This window comes from Heterocephalus glaber, unplaced genomic scaffold (genome assembly GCF_053883595.1).
Source record: "Heterocephalus glaber isolate CG9 unplaced genomic scaffold, H.glaber_assembly_v1.0 deba00001610, whole genome shotgun sequence".
NCBI classification, from domain to species: domain Eukaryota; kingdom Metazoa; phylum Chordata; class Mammalia; order Rodentia; family Bathyergidae; genus Heterocephalus; species Heterocephalus glaber.
The window spans coordinates 32,062,896-32,087,004 of record NW_028258381.1 but is presented as its reverse complement, the minus strand read 5'-3'; the positions used below and the strand labels follow the sequence as shown (position 1 = coordinate 32,087,004).

The 24,109-nt window shown below is 41.1% G+C and overlaps 1 protein-coding gene across 7 annotated transcripts in view; it reads right to left on the bottom strand.

The window, feature by feature from the left end:
- Positions 1–24,109, bottom strand: part of Aoah (acyloxyacyl hydrolase) — a 215,405-nt gene that overhangs the window by 51,911 nt on the left and 139,385 nt on the right. For all 7 annotated transcript variants that reach the window (XM_087196417.1, XM_087196415.1, XM_004840290.4 and 4 more), the window contains one exon: positions 6,893–6,975. In XM_087196417.1, coding sequence (XP_087052543.1) covers positions 6,893–6,975 — 83 coding nt within the window. The remainder of the gene's footprint in view (positions 1–6,892; positions 6,976–24,109) is intronic.

The window sequence follows — 24,109 nt, the reverse complement described above, 5'->3', positions numbered from 1 at the left end:
CAGGATTATTGTATCTTTAAGGATCTTAGGAATTTTTGACTGGGTTTGTGTTCTGAACCTGCAGTTCTTTTAAAAGTACAATTCACAAATTATGATATTTGTCTGTGTTTATCTTTACTTTTTCTATCCTATTTTGTTATGGCTTATATCTAGATTTCCCCCCCCAAACCACATGCAATCACAGTTGGGGTCTTTCAGAGGTGGCTGGACGTGGGATGTGTGATCCCAGGATCAAGGATGTGATGCTGGGATTGATTCATGGTGTGATGCTAGGATTAAGGCTGCTCTGCCCTGGATGTGAGTGCTACCTGCCTTGAAGGTTGGCAGTCTGGACAGGATTTAAGGGACAGAAAGAGGGTCGCTGCTTGTTGCTTGTCACTTGCTGTTTGCTACTTCAGTGCTTTGCTGCCTTCTGCCTGCCATGAACTGTTTCTCCTCTGTAATGCCCCTCTGCCATGCCACCCTGCCTTGGAGCCAGCAGACTATGGCCTGAAACCTCTACAAACTGTGAGCCAAATAAGCCTTTCCTCCATTAACTTTGGGGGTTGGATATTTTGTCTCAGCAATGAGAAAAATAACTAAGGCAGGGCCTGGGATTTAGCTCAGTGGTTCTGCCACCTGCTCTGAAAGAGAAAGGTCCTGAGTTCGATCCCAGTACCAAAAAACAAACAAAACAAAACTAAGGCACAGTGTCATGGTCACTAATTCCCTTCCTCACATAGCAGACACCTCTCTTCCTCTGTCTTCTCTCCTCACTGCGATCCTCTCCAGAGCCTCCCTCCTCACCCTCTCCCCCTCCCTACCCCCTCCAGTCTCTCTCCTCCCCTCCACTCAGCTTTGACCACTCAGTTATCAGGAATATCACAGGCTGGCAGAAGCCTCACCTAGTTTCCTATTCCCTGGTAGGTTAACCCAAGTCTAGAGCAAGGAAATAGCCAGGGAAAGTCTTTTCCAAGTGTGTGTGTGGCAGTTGGGAAGTGGAGAACCTAAGAGGTTCAAGACACAGTTTGTTTTGAAGCTGGGGCTGGGGGTTGGGTGTGGTAGAGGTGAGGTTGCAGACATTTGCACATCAGTGCAGCCTCACAACACTGCCTTCTTCCTATCCAGAGCTAAAGTGGTCCCTGCTCCCCACCCTTCCTGCAAGCAGGTGCACAGTCAGAGGATGCCTCTGGTCCCTGTTCAATGGGTACAAAATTTCAATTATGCCACAAGAGGATTGGTTCCTAGTGGGGGAAAGAACACACCCTTAAGCTCTTTTGAATTTCTGAAAACAAAACTTCACCAAACAGGTGTTTGCACAAAGGTTTTTCTAGACTTGCAAAAACCAATGGAGGAAAGCTTCCAGTGAAGGAGACATTACATTCCAAGCCAGTAAAGTCTCATTTGCAAACTGCAGAGGGCCCGTGTGCCTCCCACAAACCTATGTGGCCCTGCAGCGACAGAGGTTGAGGACTGGGACATGTTTGTTTTATCTTAAAAGCAGGTAAGTCTTGTTGATATTCAAAGTAGATGCCTTATGGATTTTTATTTCCTTAATATATATATTTATACTATCTTAAATTTGTTTTTCTTCTGGCCTTGTTTTCTCTTGCTTGTGTCTTTTATTTATTTATTTATTTTAAAATTTTATTGCAATAAGAACACTTAGCATGAGAATTACTCTCCCAACAGATTTTAAGTGCACAATACAGTACTGTTATCCACAGGCATGTGGATACAGCAGGTCTCTAAAACTTATCTCATAGAACTGAAATTTTGTACCCTTGAACAGCAACTCCTCATTTCTGTCTCCCAGTCCCTGTAGCCCTCATTCTACTCTTTGTATCTACTTTGAATCTGACATCCTTCAGATGTCTTCTAGAAGTGGAATCATGTAGTGTTTATCCTTCTGTGACTGGTTTATTTCACTTAACATAAAGGCCTTTAGGATCGTGTATATTGTTGCATACGGCAGGAAATCTTTCCTTTGAAAGGCTGAATAGTATTCCATTGTATGTATATACCACATTTTCATTATCCTTTCACTTCCTAATGGACAGGTTAGTGGCACCTCTTGGCTATTGCGAATAATGCTTCAAGGAACAAGAGAGTTCAGCTATCTCTGCAAGATCCTTTCTCAGTTCTGGGTAAATGCTCAGAAGTAGTATTCCTGCCTCATATGAAAGTTCATTCCTATAGTGGATAGAACACTTTACCTTCCTACCAACATTGTACAAAAGCTCCAACTTCTCCACATCCTCCCCAGTGCTTGTTCTTTGTCCTTTTTGATAATGGTCACTCCACAGGTGTGAGGCCATATCTCCTAATGATTCTTACCTTTGTTTTAAATGTATCATAATCTTGCCATTCAAGTGCTTTTTCCCACCAAGGAGACATTCAGATTGGCAAAGGATGACAGTTTGTGCTTTAGTGTTCTTCAAAGGCAAAATGGAACTCCCCAGAGTTCTTTGGGTTAAAAACAGTGTGTTGGATGGATAAGTCCCAATGTGTGCAGCAGGGGCAGAGCTCAGTGCTAGAAATACCAGCATGGCCCCCATAGCTCCTCCATCTGTGCATCTGGGAGGCCAGGCTTGAAGCAAAGAATGCGGCCACAGCCCAGGAGGGTGAGGAGCAGAGGGGTGAGCACAAGGCCCATATGCTGGCGCAGCTGGCTTGCAGGGCATAGGAACCAGGGCAGTGGCATCAGACAAGAATAGGGTTGGAAGGAGAAAACCCCGGGCCGAGTCTGAGGCCCAGGTCTACAGCTTTGCCCATGTGGTACAGGAGGAATGGGAGATGGGGATCCATATCTGTCTTGCCAGCCTCCCTGGTTAGGCCCTCTCTGGTGCTACTTCTTGTAGTCATATCTCCTTGGGGTAAGCATGTTGCTAGGAAGAGAGTGAAGCCCCATATGTGGTTCTCCTGCACCCTAAATCTCAGCCTCAGCATGGTCCTAGAGCTCCCAGCTCCACCAGCTAAGGCTGCTCTGGGCCTCTGACTGGGATCCTCAGGCAGAGCTCCACTTCTCCTCTCCTTAGTCACTGCCCTTGCCCTCTGCTCCTCCAGCTTCTAGGAGGATCCTGAGTGACCTTGAAGCTGTGGCCCTGCCTCCTTCTGCGAACCTGGTCACATCTGCTCCATCCCTCACCCCGTCACCCTGTGAAAGGCACACCTGCCACCTCCACCTTCCATCCTCTGGGCCCGCCCCAGTCCCCAGCCCAGCCTTTTCCTCCCAGAGGGAGCCCCTTCTCTTTGCAAGACACTGGGTGCATCCAGCTGCCCCAACTTATCCTGTCACCTTCCTGCCTGCCACTATCCCCAGAGGCCTGAGTGTCCAGCTCCTTCTGCTGTCCTTGGATTCTGGAAGCCATGTGTGTCCCTTAAATTTCTTTCTATTTTTTTCTTTTTAAAAACTTCTCTGAGTAGGAAAGAGACCGAGTCTCCCTCCTGCAGCACTGTGAGGTTCAGGAGCATCCTGTTACTATTCCCATTGTTTGTGGGGCCATCTGCATGGACCAATCATACACCAGGGTAGTGATGCATTTACAATGTGATGTTGCTTCATTAAGGGAATTGGGTTAACAGAGAAAAGCTGGGCTTGCAAAGATGAAAAGGAAGTAGGCCCCCATCCCCCTTGCCCCATTGAGTCTGGGTGCAGCCTGTCCCCCAGGAAGACAGGGTGTAGACGCTCCACTCAAGTGTGCTTATCATCTAGCTAGCCCAGCATGCGATTCAGGTGCCTTTGGCAATGGTGCTTACTGAGCCAGGACCTTCATCTTACAGATGCAGAAGGAGGCTAGAGAGTAAGCAGCTGGCTAAGACATACAGCAATTCCAGGTTCTAAATTCAAAACCAGGTCTGTTTTTTACTCAAGGAACAACAGGAGGCCACAGGAAGGGAAAACCTCTGTTTTCTGGATCTCTTGTTCCATCTCTGAGAGGAAAGGTGAGTGCTAGCCAAGTCCACAGACCTCCCCCTTCCACCCTGGCCAGCTGCCTCCTACTGTGGCCCTTTTGAACCTGTTGAAAGCTATGAGTGCCCTATAAGCCATCTCATTTGCTGCCTGTAAAGCAGACTTGGCAGGTGCCTGACTGTCCCCAACCCTCTCCTGCCTGAGACTCATTCCCCGAATTAAAGATGACTTCTACATTTTCCATTTTAAAATGCTCTATAGTTCCTGACAATGGTTCTGTACATAGAGGTGTCTATAGAAATTTTTGAGATCTCACAAAAATAGCCAAGATGAAAATAGGAGCTATTTCTTTAATTCTTCTTATACAGTTTTAAAGAAATGTTTTAATATTCCATTCAATTCTTTCTTCCCTTTTTTTCCCCTCTTTGTCTCTTGGTGGTTCTGAAAAATAAGTGCAGCCATAAATATGCAAAATGTGGAAAGCTGACTTTTCCTATATCTAATAAAAACCTTGGGGAGTAATTGAAATAACTTGGCGTGGGTAGTCAGGTTCCGTGCTGCATAATATCAAAAGAAAATCCATAGCAAGGAGAAGCAGCAGAAAAGAAGAAGAGGGGCTGGACAGTAAAACCAGAACATTAAATAATGAGCAGCCAAGAGAATCTAAAAAAAAAACCCTTTTAGAATTACATTCTTAGAAAAGTAGTCAAGAGGCATCTTCAAAGAAGTAACACTAGACAAGGCGTACATTTTATGCACGTCTGCGGATTGAAAATTCAAAGAAAAGGAAGGAAATACCCTCCTTCCCGCATCTATTCTTTAGACAGAGTCTGACAGAAGCCATGGGCGCCCATCAAATCTTGACACACGTGTCCTTTCGTGAGGGACCCTCCTCCCCTCTCCCTCTTCTCTTTTGATCTTCACAACCCAAGTTTTAAAGAAAGGTTGTCAAGGCAGTAGATCACACAAGGAGAACCGGCTACTATCAATTGTCTGGGGGACCCTTTGGAGTCTCTTCCTCTGGCTTTGTATTTTACAAATTATCGCCGCATTCATTATGAGTAGGACAGTGGCATCCACATATCTGTGTCCTGGGAAAGAGAGAGATGCTGGCACTGAAGTCACATGGGGTGAGAACAACTTACACACTGGATTTCTGGAAGAATCTTGTTGCTCATTATCCTGCCTTTACCTGCGGATACCTTTACCTATGTAGGCGTTACTAATTCTGGACTCAGTTACTTTCTAGGGTTTATAAAAGGCTACTTATATGTAAAAATAAAACCTTTTGGAAACTGAAAAATAGGGAAAAAATCACCCATAACCCACCAAACATTAAAAATTTGGTATATTTTCTAGCAATCTTTTTACTTAAGAACAGCTGGATTTTTTTCTTTTCCTCTGTGGTTCAAATTGAACCATAGTTTCCAATTTTATGCCTTGATTTTTTTTGGAAATGTTTTCTCTTTCTAAATAAAAAATAGAAAGACTATTAGCCATCATTTTCAAGAGCTGCATAATATTCCACATAAATGAGGTTTCATTCTTTTTTTGTGGTTTGAATTGGAAAACAGCAATTGATAGTGTTGAGGGCTATTTATCTATCTCACTGAAGGAAAAGATTCAGCAAGGATCTGGATCTGTTATTTGGATCGGAACTATTAGTTGTGCCTATGTGCATACAGGTAAGTTTGAACATTTTTTTAATGCTCATCTTGCCTCATGGACCACGAACCTATTCTCTTTGCTAGTGTCTGAATGGAGTTAGAAATCAGGGTAGGAGTTCCAGCTCTGTAAATGAATCCTGGAACCAGGTTCTTGGGCTGTCTATGTCTCCATTTCCTCAGCTTCAACAGTGTGGATAATTCCTCCCTTCTGAGAAATATATTTTAACACATTTGGTAATTGGGTTGGATGCTGCCATCAGTGTGTACACTATAATTTTCCTTCCTTTCTCCTCCCTCCACACTTACCGGAGCTATTACAATCAGCAGAATCTTACTACTGAAGAAATATAATAATATTTGCCTGACAGCATTTGTTGCAGCAAGGTTTAACTGAAATGGACATGAAGTGTTCTTAGTGCTTGGTAGGAGCTCAATAAATGCAAGTACTATTTATTGGTTAAAAATCTATGTTATTCTTAGAATCCTAGAACATTAAGTCTGTGTAAAATATTTATTTTCAGAAAGGCACTCTTTGTAGGTAACTTATTCAGTTAAAACTCATGCTGCTTAGAAAATTCCTTCACCTCTTTAGTTAATTAGAGAGGGCACAGGGATGATAAATAGGTCTAATGCCATGTGCCAAGGCTAATCGGCCACTGATGATTCTCAGACATGCTGCGGTGTGGGAATTGCCAAGGCAGACTGGGTGTAGCAGGCAGGGCTGCCAAGGCTGATTACTAATATGTTCCCCAGGCTTGGGAAGATGGAGTGGCAACACACACTGTGTTTGCCATCTCTGTGTGATGGTGTCACAAAACATTACTTGGAAATTCACTAGGCATCAGCCAGGGTGTAGTTTATCAAACAGGAACTTCATCAAAATCCTGGGCCAATAGACCACCTGCAGGTCCAAGGTGGGAGGCTGAAACCCACACAGATAAAACTTAAGATTCCAACCTCAGCGGAGACTTTGTAGCACTGGGGTGGTAGGGCTTCTGCAATGACCTTGATTTTGGCTCAGCCCTTGTTCAGCTAATCCTCACTGAGGTCCGGACTCCTGAGCCCCAAACATCTGTACCATGGCCTTTCTAGATGCTGCTATTGGGTGACAGAGCTGCAGTGTGGGTCTTCCCTTTGCCTGCGTCTGGTGCTATGGGTGCACAGCCTAAGCTCAGAGCACTTGTACCCCAAATGTTGTTGGAAGGGAGACTGTTCATTTGCCTCTGGTCTTTGTTATCTCACTTTTTAAAAAGTTAGTACTTAACCGTCTGTTACCAGACAGGATCAACCATCACAGGCATTTTGATGAAGGCTTAGGTGGAAAGCTACCTACCATTTCTTGAAATGTTCTGGTAATCCCTGTGGTTACAGCGGTTTCTTTTCCGTAAACGAAGGTAAATAGATTTTTCTTCAATCCTGAAACAAATACATTTGTATCTATTTAATGTCAAGATATTTAGCGATGAAGCTCAAAGAAACATTTTTGGCATGATTTTGAAAAATACAATGAAAACGAATTCAGAAAATAATAACTTCACCGAAGTGGTTTCTCCAAACTGTGAGTGAATTATTGGGAGTTCTAAGCAGCAGTCCTATGAAATAGGTTACATTGATATGGTCACATATTGTTGAAGAAATCAACCTTTTTCTTTTGTAGGAAGACCCCTGTAGTTGCTTTCTAATCTTTTAACCAAGGAATGCTGTAAATTTCTTGAGCAATCATTTATCTTTAATAATGCTGTTGGTTAGAATCTAACTCTATTGCCTTCCTTCTTTTGGCTGCTCTGAAGCCATGGCACACACTCTTGTCCTCCTGTGTTGTTGTAGAGTTGTGAGCAGGACCTATGTCTGCTCAGAATGATGACTGGGTTTCCAGCTTCCCTTGCAGCTAGGAGCAACCTTGTCACTAAGTTCTGGATGATGAGATAGAATTAGAAACACACAGTGTCTATTTCTGGCAATGTTTCTCAGGAAACAATTCGATACTGATTCCTGCTCCTTTTTGTCCTTTTTCTCTCTGTTCCACTGCTCATAAGAGTAATGTTGCTATTTTGGACTGTGGAGAAAAGGCCCATGTTGAGAAAGCAGAGGGGTGAACTGCAGGAGCCTAGACCCACAGGCACTGTGCAGAGTCAAGCTCTTGTACCAGCCCCAGGCTGTTTTATCTCTGAAGTTTTTTTGTGTAAGAGAAATAAGCTCATGTATTTTCTTACTTAAACCACCCATATGTTGAGTCTCTCTTACTTCTAGATAATGAATTAATTAATGTTACTATTATTAATAGGCACAGAGCTTAGAGAGAAGTTTGATATGAGTATCATGCTGTAATTATACATATTTTAAGCGTTTTTTGGCTTCTCTTGATCCCATATTTGATTTTCTATTTTCTTTTGCCAAGCTTTTAATTTAATTTAAATGTAACTTAATGTGTTGTCTATACTTTTATAGACTTCTTAAAATTCTTTTTGAAACAAGACCAGATATAAACTAATGAATAATAAACTCATATATGTTCCATTACTTTTCAAGTGTATCTTCTCTTCAGTCTGATAAGTTCATATCTCAACCTTACACACAATCACCCTTTATTTTTAATTGTTATGCAAATCTTACTGTATTTCAGTACTTGGCATGTGCTCAAAAAAGGTAAGTATATATCACGTCTGGGTATTTGGAAATTGTTGAAAGTGTCTTTTTTGAAGTCTGAGAAAACTAATGATAACATTTCTTAACAGAAGCCCAACATGTTTGAGCAATATTTTAAGTATGTGTTTCTTTGGGCTATATATCAATATATATGTTTATATATCAAATCAAAGCTTCTTATGCACATAATTTAAAAGTCAAATAAATTAGCCAGACACGGTGGTGTAAGATTGTAAATCCAGCTCTTGGGGAGGCTGAGGCAGGAAGATCATAAATCTGAGCCCAGCATGGGCAACTTGGTGAGATCCTATCTCAAAAAAGGGTTATGGGTAGTAGCTCAGTGTGAAGGCCCTAAGTTCAATCCCCACAACTGCAAAATGAAGGAACAAACAAATTAATTTACTGAAGAGATGTTTGTTGAGCACCTCCTATGTTCTACACTATTCATTTTAGGCACTCATGTTATGTGGAAAATGAATAAAATAAATAATCCCACTTGTGTTGTTGACAACCAGTAGGAAAAGACAGATAAAAACACTAAATATCATAGGTAAAATAATATTAGAAAATGATAAAGTCTATGAAAGGAAAGGAGATTAGGAGGAGGGAAGGGAGATCAAGATTAGAGTAGATAAAGGAAGTCTCAATGAAGAGGTATATTTGGACAATTTCAGATGGTGAGTCTTATAAAATGAAATAGTTTATGTATATAAACAGCAGTATCAAACTTCCCTCTTTTCCTCATATCTCTATTCCTGGAGGCAACTAATATTAACTTTAATTGAGTGAATTTCTGTATTTTCTCCTTCTCTCTAAGTAACATACTTTTAAAGCTACTTCTTAATTATTAGTCTTTGACATTATCCTACTCTAGAAGAGGATTTAGCTATTCATAACTGATCTATAATTGCTGTTTCTTTATGATTTTTCAATTTTCCTGGAGTATTAGTTGCCTTTTGTTTCTTTGCCTAATTTTCCAAGTAATTATTGTCACTTTGCCCTCAAATCTTCTACTGTTGTATGATCTCTTCTCAATGAGCTCTCATGTATCAAATAGCATATATTAATGCTATCGTCTTTGTGAATATATGTCCTGGAGCCTCTTAACTTTGCCTCAGTTTGGATTTAACTATCCTTATCTTGGGGAAGCAGATCTTCTGGGAGCTCCCATCTCTGTGGTCTTGTGGACTCTTCACTTCTCCCTGTGTTGTTAAGATATCCTGCTTCCTGGAAGGTTACATTTTTCCTTTATTGTATGGAGACTACTTTTAAGTAACTTTGAGGGGTGGATGGAAAGTATCATTATCCTTTTCAACACCTGTATATCTGAAAATGCTTTTATTCTTTGACTTGATTGTCAGTAAGGTATAAGATGAGCCCAGAAACCTAAATTACACTGTAAATATAACCGTCAGTGGAGTTCATAATTGTTTGGGAAAAACATGAAGTGGAAAGGAAGTAGAGTCCACATAGTCACTGGACTCTCATTATCCTACTGGAAAATTTCTTAGAAAGGGCACAGGTGGGTTAGACATCTCTGGGGCAGGAGCTATGCTCATTGACACTCTACATATTATTGAAAAAAAGAGGTTGAAGTCTGGATGATGATGATAATAATAATAATAATAATAGACTTTTTTGGTACTGGGGATTGAACCCAAGGCCTTCATACTGAGCTACATCCCCAGCCCTTTTTCATTTTTTCTTTTGAGGTAGGGACTTGCTAAATTGTTCAGGCTGAGCTTGAACTTGCAATCCTCCTGGTTCAGCCTCCCAGAGTGCTAGGATTAAAGGCAAGTTCCACCATAGTGAGATGTAATAAATTTTTATATAAGCAATTGCTTTGTTAAAAGGAGGCGCCCCAAACATGATGGATCAGCTTCTTGCTAAGTTTCACAAAGGGTGAATAAAACTGTTATTCAGGACCATTAGAGTTTTCTTCTTTGACTGCTGTGGCAGATTGAAGACAGCCAGCCACACTATTCTTGACACCTCTACTCTTGAATCTGGGCTGACACATGACATTTTTTTGGACTAATAGGGTGTGGCAAAATGACATTATGCCAACTCCAGCTTTTAAAAGTCCTGGAAATTATTGGCTTGCAGTGCCCTGTACTATCATATAAAGCAGTATAACTATGCTGCTATAGACACTAAAGGAAGCAACCTTGGAAACAACCAAGATATCCTTCGGTAGCTAAATAAATGAACAAACTGGTGTGTCTATACAACGGGACATTTATTGATAAAAGGAAATGAGCTATAAGTCACAAAAAGACATAAGAAACTTTAAGTGCATATTAAGTGGAAGATGCCAACCCAAAGACTGCATAGTGTATGATTCCAACTAGAGACCCTCCTTGACTTACAGAGGGGAGACAGCCCAATAAGCCCACTTAGATTTACAGAAAAACTGGGCAGAAAATGGAAAATACAAAATATCTCTTGTATTAAATGTGGTACACTTGTTACAATGAAAAGCTTGTATTGATACGTTATTAAAGTCCATGGTTTATATTATGGTTCACTGTTTCTGTTGGACAGTCTGAGTTTTAACAAAGGCATATATCCACTGTTATAGTATCATACAGGCTATATTATCACTGCTTTAAAATCTACTCGGTTTTACCTATTTATCTTTCCTGTCCTCCACCCAGACATCTAATAACCCTAAAACTCTTTAAAAAATAAAGTCTAATGAAGAAAAATAAAAAGACCCTTCATGGGAAGGAAGAAAGACTCCCTGAACTTCACCTTCTAGTCACCCTTTCCAGGCCCCATCTTGGGAGGGAAGCTATCTTGGATCCTCCAGCCCATCCTGGCCATTACGTGAAGACCACTGAGTAACCAGGGTCAGTATCACATGGAGAGAAAGAATTGGCTATCCAAGCTCTGCCTGAATCTCTTGCCTTCAAAATTGTGAGATACAGTAAAAATGATGATTGTTTTAAGCCACTAAAGTTCAGAGTGCTTTGTTACACACTAGGTAAACAAACGGTTTGCTGTAGAATTCTAGGTTAAGTTGATTTTTCCCCAGAAGTTTGAAGGAACAAATCCACGAACTTCCAGCCCCCAGTGTTAAGTCTGAAGCCAGTCTTTGTCTTGACATTTCGGAAGCTTGTAGCAGTACTGTATCCCAAGTGCTCGAAAATGTTATGGCATCAGGGTTCGTGTGGGTCAGTTTTCACTCATGTTGGTAGACATTTGACAGATCCTTTCAACCTAGAAATTCATGTTACTGTATTTAGTTCTGAGAAACGTTCTTGAATTATTTTATTGATGAGATCCTCATTTCTTCTTTTTCTTCTGTTTTTTTTTCCCCTACAACTATTATGTGGGTATTGGATTATTGGACCTATCTTTTAATTTTTCCTAGTTTTTCTCTTATTTTTATCCCCTCATCTTTTTATTCTGTTTTTCTGGCTGATATTCTCAACTTTGGCTTTTCAACCTTCTATTTAAATAATTTACTATCACTGGTAAATAAAAGAAGTAATCTTTTTTGTTCTCTGAATAGTCCGTTAATTTTGTCACATACTCTTATTTTATGAATGTTGTGTCTTCTTTTATCTTTTTGAATATATTTAGTTATTTTATAGGGATATTAATAAGATCTTCCTTTTTAAAAGTTTTTCCCTTGGTGGATAATTTCTAAGTCATTTTTTTCTCTCTGTTTTTGTATGGTTCTCATCTGTGAGGCTTCCTGCAGATGTCTGATGATCTTGGGTTGTTGGTTTATGTTGAAACATAAGGGTGGGGGGATTTAGCTTAGTGGCACCATGCCTGCCTCACAAGCACAAGGTCCTGAGTTCGATCCCCAGTACCTGAAAAAAACCCCATGGAATCCAGGTGCTTGGGACCTGGGCTATTCTGGGATGCTTGCTGAGCATGGTCCTGGCTGTGGAGGAGTTGGCTGGTCCTCTCTCACTTAGCATCTTTGAGAGATGGGCCATCCAGCTTGCAGCCAAGAGAGCCCAGGCTGGATTTTCAGTGCTCCACCAGGGCAGCAAGAGTTCTTGACCTCCACTGGCATGTGCTACAGTAGGGTGCTCTTTTCCCCGTCTATGTTTGGCATCTCCCAGCCCGGAGGCCCTTGATTTTAGCATCTCCGGAGAATGAACCTCTAGTCTTCCAGGGCAAGGGGGTGCTGTGGCAGTTGCTCAGCTATACAGAGTTAAGGGATTGGAAGAACTAAATGGTTTTCTAAAAAGAAATCATTCAACAACCCTCCCATTGTTAGCTATTAGTCTTCCAGTCTTTGGGGTTCTGCAGTGTCATATGGGGTGCTGGCTGGTCTTCCTCTCACTAACTGGGGTGCAGCTTGCCTGAACCTACTGTCTGTCACTGCTTGTCCTTCTGCTCTGGTTTTCAAGGTTCTGTGGCTGTCGGTTCTTCCCATTCTCTTTGTCCTTGTGGACAAATTCATTTACTGTCATTTGAGACGAGTTTCTCAAGGGAGAGAAGGAAGTGTTGTGTTCAATCTGTTATTTTACTCAGAAGCCTGAAATGGATACTTATGTGCTGCATGGTTTATGCCCTCTGCCTTGACTATTTTATTATATTTTGGAAAAGCAGATGGGAAATGGACATTAGAGCTGAGTTCAATACTAAAATAATTTCACGGTCAATAAAGGAGGTTTATTTTCCTTTGGGAAAGTAACTGTTACCAATATTTAGCCATAAATGTATTTTTGATAATTCTAAAAATGGAATTTATGTACCAAAAAGGGCATTGCTCATGACCTGCTCCTGAGAGTAAACAGTGTGGGTATTAATCTTACAGATGTAGTTAGTTACGCTCTTCATTCCAACAATGTAGATGTCTTTACTACCCAGAGGTGGGTTCATTAACATTTCTGCCTAGAAATAGCACCTAGAATTTGGGGATTAAAATTTTATGCCAAGCACTAAAAGTATTTCATATAGCCAAAGATACTGTTTTTATTTTCTTTCATCCGATCCCAAATAAATACTCTCTATAATAAATTTTAGGAATTTCCCACAGAGTGCTCAGGAACCCTGAGAATTTGGTGGGGTCAGTTTACTATTTTGAGATGCCTTGAAGGAAGGGGACACCCGGGAACACAAGAACTTCAATGTATAATTAAGTTAATTGTCAGTGGCTGCTCTGGTCTCAGGTCTCTCTCCTCTTCTAGCTCCACCTGGATTCAAGCGAAGTTTTCCAGTCTCTCCATCTGTCTCCCTGTCTGTCTCTGCCTGCCTGCCTGCCTGCCTGTCTTTTCTCTCTCTGGTACTAGTGAACAAACCCAAGACATTACCACCAAGCTACAACGCCAGCCCTTTTTTATTTTTTATTTTGAAACAGGATCTTGCTAAGTTGCTAAATTGCCCAGGTTGGGCTTGAACTGGCAATCCTCCTGCTTCAGCCTCCCAGTGCTCCACTACACCTGGCTATTTCTCTTTTTGTTCTGTTGAACCACAAACCCCAGACTGGTGAGTCAACAGAAGAGGTGACTGCTTCAGCTGTGTACTTTGAGGGGTGCCAGTGACGAGGACTTGAAAGGTCTCTTCCCAGACCTTGCCAAGGCCTGAAGTACTGCCATCCTCAACAGCGGAAGCCTGCTGGGAGCCAGCAGGTAAAATTTCCAGTTTTATCATCACCATCTACTGGAGGCCCTGGGTAGTACGGGCATTGCCTATGAGGGTGTGCAGGCCAGAATTTGACTTCCCCCACCAAAATCCAAAATAGGTAAATCTGAAGCAGAATGGTTACTTGTTGTTTTCCCAACATTGGCTCGATAATATAAGAAGCCTACTTCCTCTACACACCTTCTAACAGCCCCCATTCCAAAGTAAAATCAAGAATGGGCCTAAAGAAAAATGCAGACAAATTAAAAGGGGTGATTTAAAAATGAAAAATGGCCAGTTCTTGTATTGACACAGAGCTGAATTTGCTTGGAGAGAGGCAAAACATAGTTTCCCCAAAGAGCAGTGTGCTGTCAGAGGTCTTCAGGATAAATCAAGTGTGACATGACTCATAGTGATGGATGCTGTCCTAGTGGATTTTCTTAAGCCATTTCTGACTCTCCAAGGCACTAATTCAGGAGTACACACTGGGGTCCTGCTGAGTTACGTCCGAGGGAATAAGATGTGGAAAAGACTGGGCCTTGGAAGGCTAGCAGGAGGATGGGTGAGAGATAAATGGTAACATTTGATGTGAAGCACTGGGGCAGGGGGTGGATTTGGAGAAAATTGGATAATTTAGAGGCTAGACAGGTTTGATCCAGGGGCCTGTTCTGCTAGGAAGCTTTGAGGAAAATGCAGAAAATTTTCTTTCTGATGTAAATGGAGGCCAAGCCCGCCTGAGACCAGGGAGACAGATTAAAGACTTTTTAAAATTTCTTCTAGTTCTTTGATATGAGCCACATCCCAGAGCTCTGTGTAACCCCAGTTGATTGCATCACAGAACAACCCAGATTCAGGCTCAGAGAGGGATAAACATGCAGATCAGAACCTGGGTACTGAGACAGACCAATGGGGTAGGGATGTGGGGCTGAGGGTGATTACATGGAGGAGACCTTGGGAGCCCAAACATGAAAAGATTAGCAGGTCAGCATGATAAATATTGAATCTGGAGAAGGAAAAGGGTACAGAGAGATAGACTTCGTGGGCATTGTGTTCAATAATTCATGATCTACTGGACTCAAACAAGGCTGCGTATCTGCTAGATTAACCTCTCCCTAAGATTTCTTTCTCTGAGCTTGGAGCAGTTGTAACTCTCTCCATCCTGGCTCTTACCAGCCCCAGATTTGATTTGAGGCTGATATATTTGGATGAAGATTAAAATGTAATAAAACTGGGAGATTTAAGGGTATGGATGCTTTTAAATCTGAGAAGATCAGCTGCGACACAGAAGATTGCTTTATTAACCTAACAGTATTTCTCAAAGGATGCTCTGAGAAGACCAGTTTCTTAAGATGAATCTTCTTCATAAAACACACGTACAGATTCTACATAGCACTGTGGTCAAATAAGTTTAGGAAATGTGTCATAATAGCAGCAAAAATGGACTAAGACAATGTTCTATCTTTTTTGGGGGGGGTGCTATACAAAGCTTTTTGGCATCATGAAGGGTCTGGTAAACCTTACACTACATAAATTTGTTTTCCTTTATTTAAACTAGCATTTCCCAGCCCCATTTGACTTAATGAATCTTTTAGAAAATGTGTGTAATACTTTTTAAATCGTGTGGAACCAGTATTTCACAAAAATAGCTTTTGAAGAAAATTTATGGGTTACCTCTGTGATCTCTATTTGAATACTGAAATACCGTAAAATCAGGACCTGTTTGTTATACAAATTCTACTAGAGAAATGTGGAGGGTGTTCACTTACTTTGATCAACCTAGGTTGAAAAAATCACATCATTCTGTACAAATATTCACATAGAGGCTTGATTTATCTATTATTGATTAAATTTACTTGGTAGCAAACCTTCCCCTTGTTTTATTCTTTCTACTTAGCTGTGGAATTAACAATTTTCCTTTAAGTTCATTTCCTCTAATTTGTTGATTGTGTAATTAATATTTTTGTATTGATGGCATGATTAAATATTTTAATTAATTTGGCTGATTTATCATAGAACATGTATTATAGGACACACTCAGGAGTCAAGGGTTTAAGTTACGCTGACTTACTTTTATACACATCACATCAGGCAGCTCGTGATTTAATTCATGCTGTTTATACTCCTCACTCCTTGTTCCTACCATTTCCACTAAATTGTAGGTTCCTGCAAATTGGATTTGATTTGGGCAATCTGCAAAAATGCATGTGAAGGAGATTTGTACCTTGTAAAGCACTCAACAGATGTAGAGTGATGTTATGAACTGGTTCAGCAATTCTATTGTTGAGCACCTGCTACGTGCCACGTATTGTGTCAGGCACCAGGGCTATAAAGCAAAGCCACCTGATTACTATAACCAGAATGCTTAGAGTTGGGCTGCAGGGCAGTGGAGAGAAAGACAGTGGCTAAACAAGTATGATAAATGATGGACATTGGTATTGAAGGACACAGTAGGAGTGCAGAGGAGAAGCAACCCATTACAAGGGGCTGAGTAGGAGGCTGTCTAGAAAGACCGGTCCCTGAGCAGAGGATGTGGGTGCATGAGAAGAGGTGACTAGATAGGACAGAAATGAGGGTAGATGCCCTTGAAAAGATGCTCAAACTCCCTAGTAAGCAGGAGGTTGAAAATTAAATGAACAATAAAATATTATCATTAGATTAGAAAAAAATTAAAAATGTGGACAATATCCAGTTTTGGGCAAGATGTGGGGAAATAAATATTCTCATACACTAATTGTGAGACTATAAATTGGTACAGGTCATTTGGAGAGCTCATAAAAATTTAAAATATACACATTTTTATTCAATGATTCTTTCTCCCAAAGAAATCCTTACATTTCATCAAGAGAGAGCACAGAATATTCACTGTAGTATTATTGGGAATAATGAGACTTTGGAAATAAGTCAAATGTCTGTGACCCTTAATCATGATATGTCAACTGGATGGGATTAAAAAATGTCTAGTAGGTTGGCAGAACATACTTCTGGATGTGTCTGGTTGGGTCATGGAGTACTGTGTGTGGTCTGATCCCTCCCTCTCTGGTGCTGTTCCCCTGCTCTGCTTCCTGCCCACCATGAACTAAACAGCTTTGTTCTGTCACATCCTTCTGCCATGATGTTTCTGCCTTGGAGCCAAATGACTGTGGAATGAATCTCCTGAAATCATGAGCCAAATTAAACCTCTTCTATTTTATGTTGTGGGTGTTGGATATTGTGTCCCAGTAATGGGAAAGCTGACTAATACCATGTCCATTGTAGGAGAAATGATCATGCTATGATATACTACCCAGCACTGGAGAAGAATGGAAAGTGCTCAAAGAAATATTAAGGCAAAATACTGATAATATGTTATGCACATTATGTCACTAGTGGAAAAATCTGAACAAAGTATTAATTTCACTAAGTACAAATATATGAGTGCAGATATCTAGAAAGTGTCTGGATGGAATTACACTAAACTGATCACTTTTCTTCTGGGAAAGGTAGTGAATGGGGGACATAAAGAGGAGATTTTGACATTTTACTTTATGTTATTGTTTAGATCTAGGATTTTCCCCAAAAGTTTCATGTGTCTAGAGGTGAGGCTTTTGGAAGGTTATTGGATCATGGGGATGCTATACTCAGCAATGCCTTCATCCAATGATGAGTTCATGGCTGAATGAGCTGTTAGGAGGTGGAGCCTGGCCACTGGAGGTGTGACCTGAAAGTGATCAGCTCCTTTGTTTGCTGTCTATTTCCTGGCTGCCATAGGGTGAGGAGTGGTCTTTTGCCAGGTCTTTCCACCAAGCCATTTTTGCCTTGGACCTAGCTGACCATGGACTAACTCACTGCAACCATGAGTTGCTGGTGTCAGGTATTTTGTCCCAGCAATGGGAAAATGACCAACACACTTTACACACATCAGCATTTTTTGTAAAATAGAAATAGAGTCATATTTCAAGTAAGTAAAAACAAAAGTTTAAAAATAAGTGGGGGTAAAGGAAAGTCCTTACAGGTGGAGGGATCTGTGGGTGTATGGCAGGGAGAGTCCCTTCTGCCAGGAGCCACAGAATTGACAGAGGGTCCTTTTCACCTGGGGCAGTGCCTGTGTGTCTGGAAGGCCTAGATCCAGGCCTTCTGACCTTCTCTAGGGGCATATTTTTTCCTCATTCTTTTTGATTGTCTCGTTACTGTAAGAATGCTGTAGGACTTCTCATTTCATCAAGGAAAGTCTTTCTGATCCATTATACCCCTCCATCTCTCACTCCTTTTCGGGTAGCAGAGCTCATTGGAAGAGCTGTCCATGCTCGCCTGAACCCACTTCATCACCTCCATCTGGATCCTGACACCACCTAACTCTACTGGTTCTGGCCCAAGTCTACCCGTGGTCTCCATCTTCATGCCCATCCACCTTCCTCAGCTCTTGCCTTCCCAAGCCTCTAGCAGCATCAGGGCAGTGGCCACTTCTCCTTGGCCCCAGAGCCCCAGACTCTTTCAGTTTTCAGTTTACTCTCAGGGCTGTCCCTTCTCAATCTTCTTGTCCTTCATCCCTGAAGGTGGGCACCCCACCTCTGTCCTTGGCAGCATTCTTTTTTATGCTCCTTAGAACAGAGGTTCTCAAACTTTTGAACTCAGTCCCACTTGGGATTCCTAAAACAACTGAGGACTCCAGCAAGCTTTTGTTTATGAGTTGAATCTATCAATATTACCATATTAGAAATTCAAATGAAGAAACATAATTATTAATTCATGCTAAAGAAAAATAATGGACAATTTACCCGAGAGCATCAACTTTTCTTCTGAAAAAACATTTTTCTGTCCCTTGTTTTTTTACTTTTGTAAATCTCTATGTGCACGTAGCTGGGGGGAGTAGCATTCTAATATGCTTTTTAGATACATATGAATGCCTTCTTTGATTCTATACCCCAACTCAACAAATGGTAGCTTCTTAAAGCTTGATTAGTTGCAAAGTGTACTCTGAAATTACATCAGTGAACTTTACACCTTGTTATGTTAAAATGTATTGGTTTGACTTACATCTTTAATGAATCTTTTACCCAAGCATGATTTTATATATCACACATTAGTTATTCAGAAGTATATGGCTCACTGAGTTTTAAAGTTATTCTAAAATTTGGTACATCTTATGATACAATAATGAAAAATCTCATTTGCTAATATTGCTGTATCTCTCCTTAGAAAAGTCTTTGAGTATTAAGAAGCTGTCAAGTTCAGAGTACAAGGTAAAGATATTCCAAATTTCAAATGTTTCTCTGAAACTCAAATTTTATGATTAGCATCCATCATTGACACTTATTTTTCTTGAAGCAACAAGCTCATTTTAATCATTCTAAATAAAAAACTGCCATATATCTAAAATGGAAGAATCTAAATCTGTTATTTGGTATTTTATAAAAAATGAATTTAGTTTTCAACTTACCTATGCAAGGGCTTCTCCTTAAGACAAACTTTGTGCTCTGTTAATGCTTTGTCGTGGGGCAGAAATGCTCAATGCATATTTTTCATTTCATCTGATTAAATTATTTGAAAATCATGAACTCAAGTTTAATAAAATTAAAATTTTTCTAGTTCATAGGAAACTTTTTTTCAGTACTGGAGATTAAACCCAGAGCCTTTGCACTGAGCTACACTCCTAGATTGCCTTTTTATATTTTTATTCTGAGGGTCTATCTAAGTGGCTAAGGTGCCAGGGCTTGAACTTGAGATTGAAAGGAAAAGTCTGAAGGACATCTTCCCATGAGTTCCAATCCTTCCCCACGTTCTCTTGGCTTCCTAACAATACCAATACCTCTAATCAACCGGCCTGACCTAAGTCCTGTATATAGAACAGGCCATTCCAGACCAGGAGACCCTCAGCTCCAGAAGAATAATCCAACAGCGCAAACATGAAACAGACCATTGACCACAGAGCAAGTTAGGTGACCTGATCCCAGAATAATGAGTTTCCAGCTTCCTCATTCTCTGGTGACTTTACTACCCCATGAAAACCCCTTACTCTGTAAGAAAGTTGCTGTTCTGGCACTTTGGAGCCAGTGGCCCCTCTCTGGTCTATATCTTAAACAAAGCCTGTCCTTGCTGCCAGTCTTCCTCTCTCTCCTTTTTATTTCTTACTGAGACTTTCCTGCCTCAGCATCGCAGAATGTTGCGATTATAGCGTAAGTGACGTTTATAGGGGAAGAATTACCTCCAGTTTGAAGCTAAGAGTCATGGAGGTGAAGCAACCACAATTACTAATGTAGTTTGTGCCTGTGCTTTGATACATGTATGTCTGTCAGTACAGTGGATCCTCAAAGTTCACAGGGGTTACATTCCTAGAGCACTCATGAATTGTGAAAAACCATGAATTTCAGATATGGTCAGAAAAATGCCTATTTGTATAGTTTAAACCCTAAATATGTGTCCCACAGTTATGTCATTTTATTTAATAAAATACTGTATTAATAAAGCCTTAGAAATGCAGGGCATTTTGCTGGCATCTTAGGGTTCTTAGGGCCTTAAGAAGAATAAAACTGAGAGTACTGGAATTAGCTACATGAGCTATAGCAACCTGTTATGATGGGGAATAATGCTGGTGCACCTGCCTGAGATAGGTTACAGAGCAGCAGCCAATCAACAGCAAGGAGAACTGAATAACGCTCTCGGATCGGCTACTTGCAAACCCCCCCCCCCCCCCCGCCGCAATTGCAGAGGGTATTTGCGGTCTCCGTGAAATTGCGGGAGTTTCCCCAAACAATTACTAGTTAGGGTCTAAGGAAAAATCTGCAAAGACTGAGGTCGTGAACCCTGAACCACGGCTTCGTGGGGGTATACTGTACTTTTGTTCTATCCCTACACATGGCTACACAGTGAAAAGGCCGGTCGGGTTCAGTATTGTTGTGCACATAGTTTTTAACTCATAGACCCTCTGGGGAGGCCTTAAAGACCGCCCTAGGGATGCATGGGCCACACTTGGGGAATGGCTGCTAGTGATTCTATCCCAACCCATCAGCCTCATCCAATGTCAGATGACCAGCCCTTTGTTACTATTATTCATTTGGCAAAGTATAATTATAACAAGGCTAATCATTTGCAATATATAGCATATAATTTGTGAATAATAGATTTAATAGGGTTATTAAGCCCACTAGTGTTTAGTTTTACATGTCTTTTTTTAAAACGTGAAATTATGTTAACAAATCTTAGATGCAAATCCCTACTCCCCAATTTTCTGGTTTGAATGCCTCAAGTGACTCGGTTCAGGGTGATACACTGCTTCTCAAAATTGTTCTTTCATAGAATGTCTGCTGGATGGGTGAAAATAGATAGCCTTTAACCCTCAGATTCTAGGACATCTCTCTTCAGAGACATGTTAAGTGTCCTTGAACAGCATTATGGTGCCCCTTATAACAAAGGCTCTGTCTGTTTTTTTCTAAGCATTTGCTATATCTCAGTCCCAGTGTGGCAGATTTAAGCCAGAGGCAGAGAGAGGAACATTTGACTTAGAAAATTCCATAATGACCTTATTCTTATCACTGTAGGTGTGATAACTTTGCTAACTGCTTTTGGCTTTTAGGACTTTCTATGGCTACTTCAGTTTGGTTGTTTTCTTTATTTCTTTTAGGAATTCTGATTGCTGCCCCATTTCATTCTCTACCCCCAGGTGATCTAATGCACCTGTCACTTGGCCCTGCCCTATAGACTCCACTGGCAGGACCAATTTCTGGCTCTACCATCATAAAAAGGGGTTTAGACAGCCATAAATGGATACAGGAGATTATTTTTAAGCACTAACCCTGGTGTTATGGCTTGTATCTAGATGCCCCCCTGAAGTCTCATGTGCTCACAAGTGGGGCTTTTTGGAAGTGGCTAGAACTAGGGTGTGTGAATGTGGATTAAGGATATGTGAATATAGATTAAGAGTGTGACTAAATTAGTCCATTGATGAGTTTATCATAGTTCTGGGTCTGGATAATGGGAAGGCCCACCCTGGAAATGGGTGGCACCAACCATTAGGCTTGTAGCCTGGATAGAATAACAGGGAAGGGGAGGCTGCTGCTTTGCTGCTTGGCTGGCTGTTTGCTGCCTCCTGCTGCTCTGCCATGCCATCCTGCCTTGGAGCCAGCTGACTACAGACTGAAATCTCTACCCACTGTGAGCTGAAACAAACCTTTCCTCCTTTAACTGGTAAGTGTCAGGTATTTTGTCCCAGCAATGAGAAAAGTAACTGAGACACCTGGCCTCACCAGTCACAGTCCTGAGAACATTTCAGGCTCTGTGTCAGTCAACTTTGCATTGCTGTGACCAAATACGTGAGAGGAGGAGAGATTTATTTTTGGCTCACAGCTTCAGAGGTTTCAGTCCATGGCTGACTGGTTCCATTGCCTTGGGCTTGTGGTGAGGCAGAACATCATGGTGGGTGGGCATGGTAGAAGAAGACTGCTCACTTCTTGGCAGGCAGGAAGCAGAGAGAGGGGTAAAGTGGCAGAGAGGATGGGACAGTGGTGCAAGAGAGTTGTGAAGTCCACCCCTTTATAATCCACTCCCTTTAACTAGGCCTCACCTTCTGCTTCCATCACCTCCCTTTGAGGCCACCAAATTAGGATCTCATCAGTACATAAGACACTGAAGAAGTTATGACTCTTATGACCCGATCGTTTTCTGAAAGCTTACATGAGACTTTTGAGGAACATTTGAGATTCAAACCATAAGAGGTTTTGACACTTAAAATTAAGCCAAATCTTATTTCAAAAGACAGGCCAGCTTAGGGATGGAGGAAGGCAAGTTTGGTGAGGAAAAACAATAATTTCTCTAATGCTGCTAAACCAAATAGCGCCACAATGTGAAATTCTGTCTCCCTACAAGATGGCAACAGAGCAAGGGACACTCCCAACACCACGATGCCAACATCACTGTACACAGAACCAATCAGAAAAGTGTGATTTTGCACCAATGAGAAATTTTCTATTTTCATTCCTTCATTTGAATCTGGTGCTGTTCACAGGGCCAATCAGAAGATGCTCTTTTCAGTCCTTCCTTTCTGTGTGGGGACAACCATTTAAAAGACACTATTTCTGATCCTCTGTTTACACAGGAAGCCAAATGAGTTTTTGGATAGGTCAGTTTGTATATGGCATGATGCCAAATGACTGATAGGATGACTTTCCCAATGTCTTATTTGCAAGAAAAAGACAACCTGGGAATTTCGGATACAAAATACTCCATTCTTTTCTTCTGGGGGTTGTAGTGAGTGTGTTTCCTGGCTCACTCTTGCCCTGAAGAGTGTACTTCTTTCCTGCCCTCAATAAATGTACACTTTCATTGCTTTTTCTGTGTGTCTAGTCCAATGCTTTGTTTGGAACACTGAGAACCTGGAAAGAAGCCCCAGGGGGGCTCTCCATCTGGTAACATGTAAATCCATTAAACTTGAACGTTGGAGAAAACTTCAGAAATCACTTGGTCCAACTCAGCTTCATGATATCAATGAGATCACGGGCTACCAAGTGTCCCACCTGGGGACCACACAGAGCAAGCATCCTTGTAATGTAAGTACAGACTTCCACTGCACAGCAAGAGCTCTGGAGTTGCAGATGCAGCTTTTGATGAGAAGCTCCTCCCTTCTCTTTGAAGTTTTTTTTTTTGTATTAAATTCTTTTATTGGTACATTGTAGGTATACAACACAATTACATTTCTCATTGGGAATTGTACCTTTACATAATGCATCTTGGTTCTTATTTTTTCCCCATTCCTAGCCCTCCCTTCACGCCCTCCACCCTTCCCTATTTACAAAGACTTTATTTCCATTTTTTCCATTTCTCATCATTTTTCCTTTCCCTTCTTTCCTTTCCCCTGCCCCTCCCACTACCTCTACCCCTTTGGACCTTTTCTTCCTATTTTACATTATCCATTATTCATTCTAATCATTGGTACATTTTAGGTATACAATATAATGACATTCATCATTGGAAATTTGCACCTTTACATAGTCTCTCTTGGTTCTTATTTTTCACCCTTGCCCAGCCCTCCCTTCAACCCCTCCAGTCCTCCCTATTCACAAAGATTTTGTACCTATTTTTCCATTTTTTCATATTAATTCCATTCCCTTCTTTCCTTTCCCCTAGCCCTCCCACTTCCTTCCCCTTTGCCCCTTTTCTTTCTATTTCAGATTACCTATTATACATTTGGTCCTTATTTACACTTTCAGTTTCTCACACCAGAGAAACTATTTGGTATTTATTCATGTGTGTCCTATTTATTTCACTTAAGAGTATTGCCTCAATGTGCATCCACTTAGCTATAAATGTCTCTAATTTCTCATTTTTTATGGCTGAGTAGTACTCC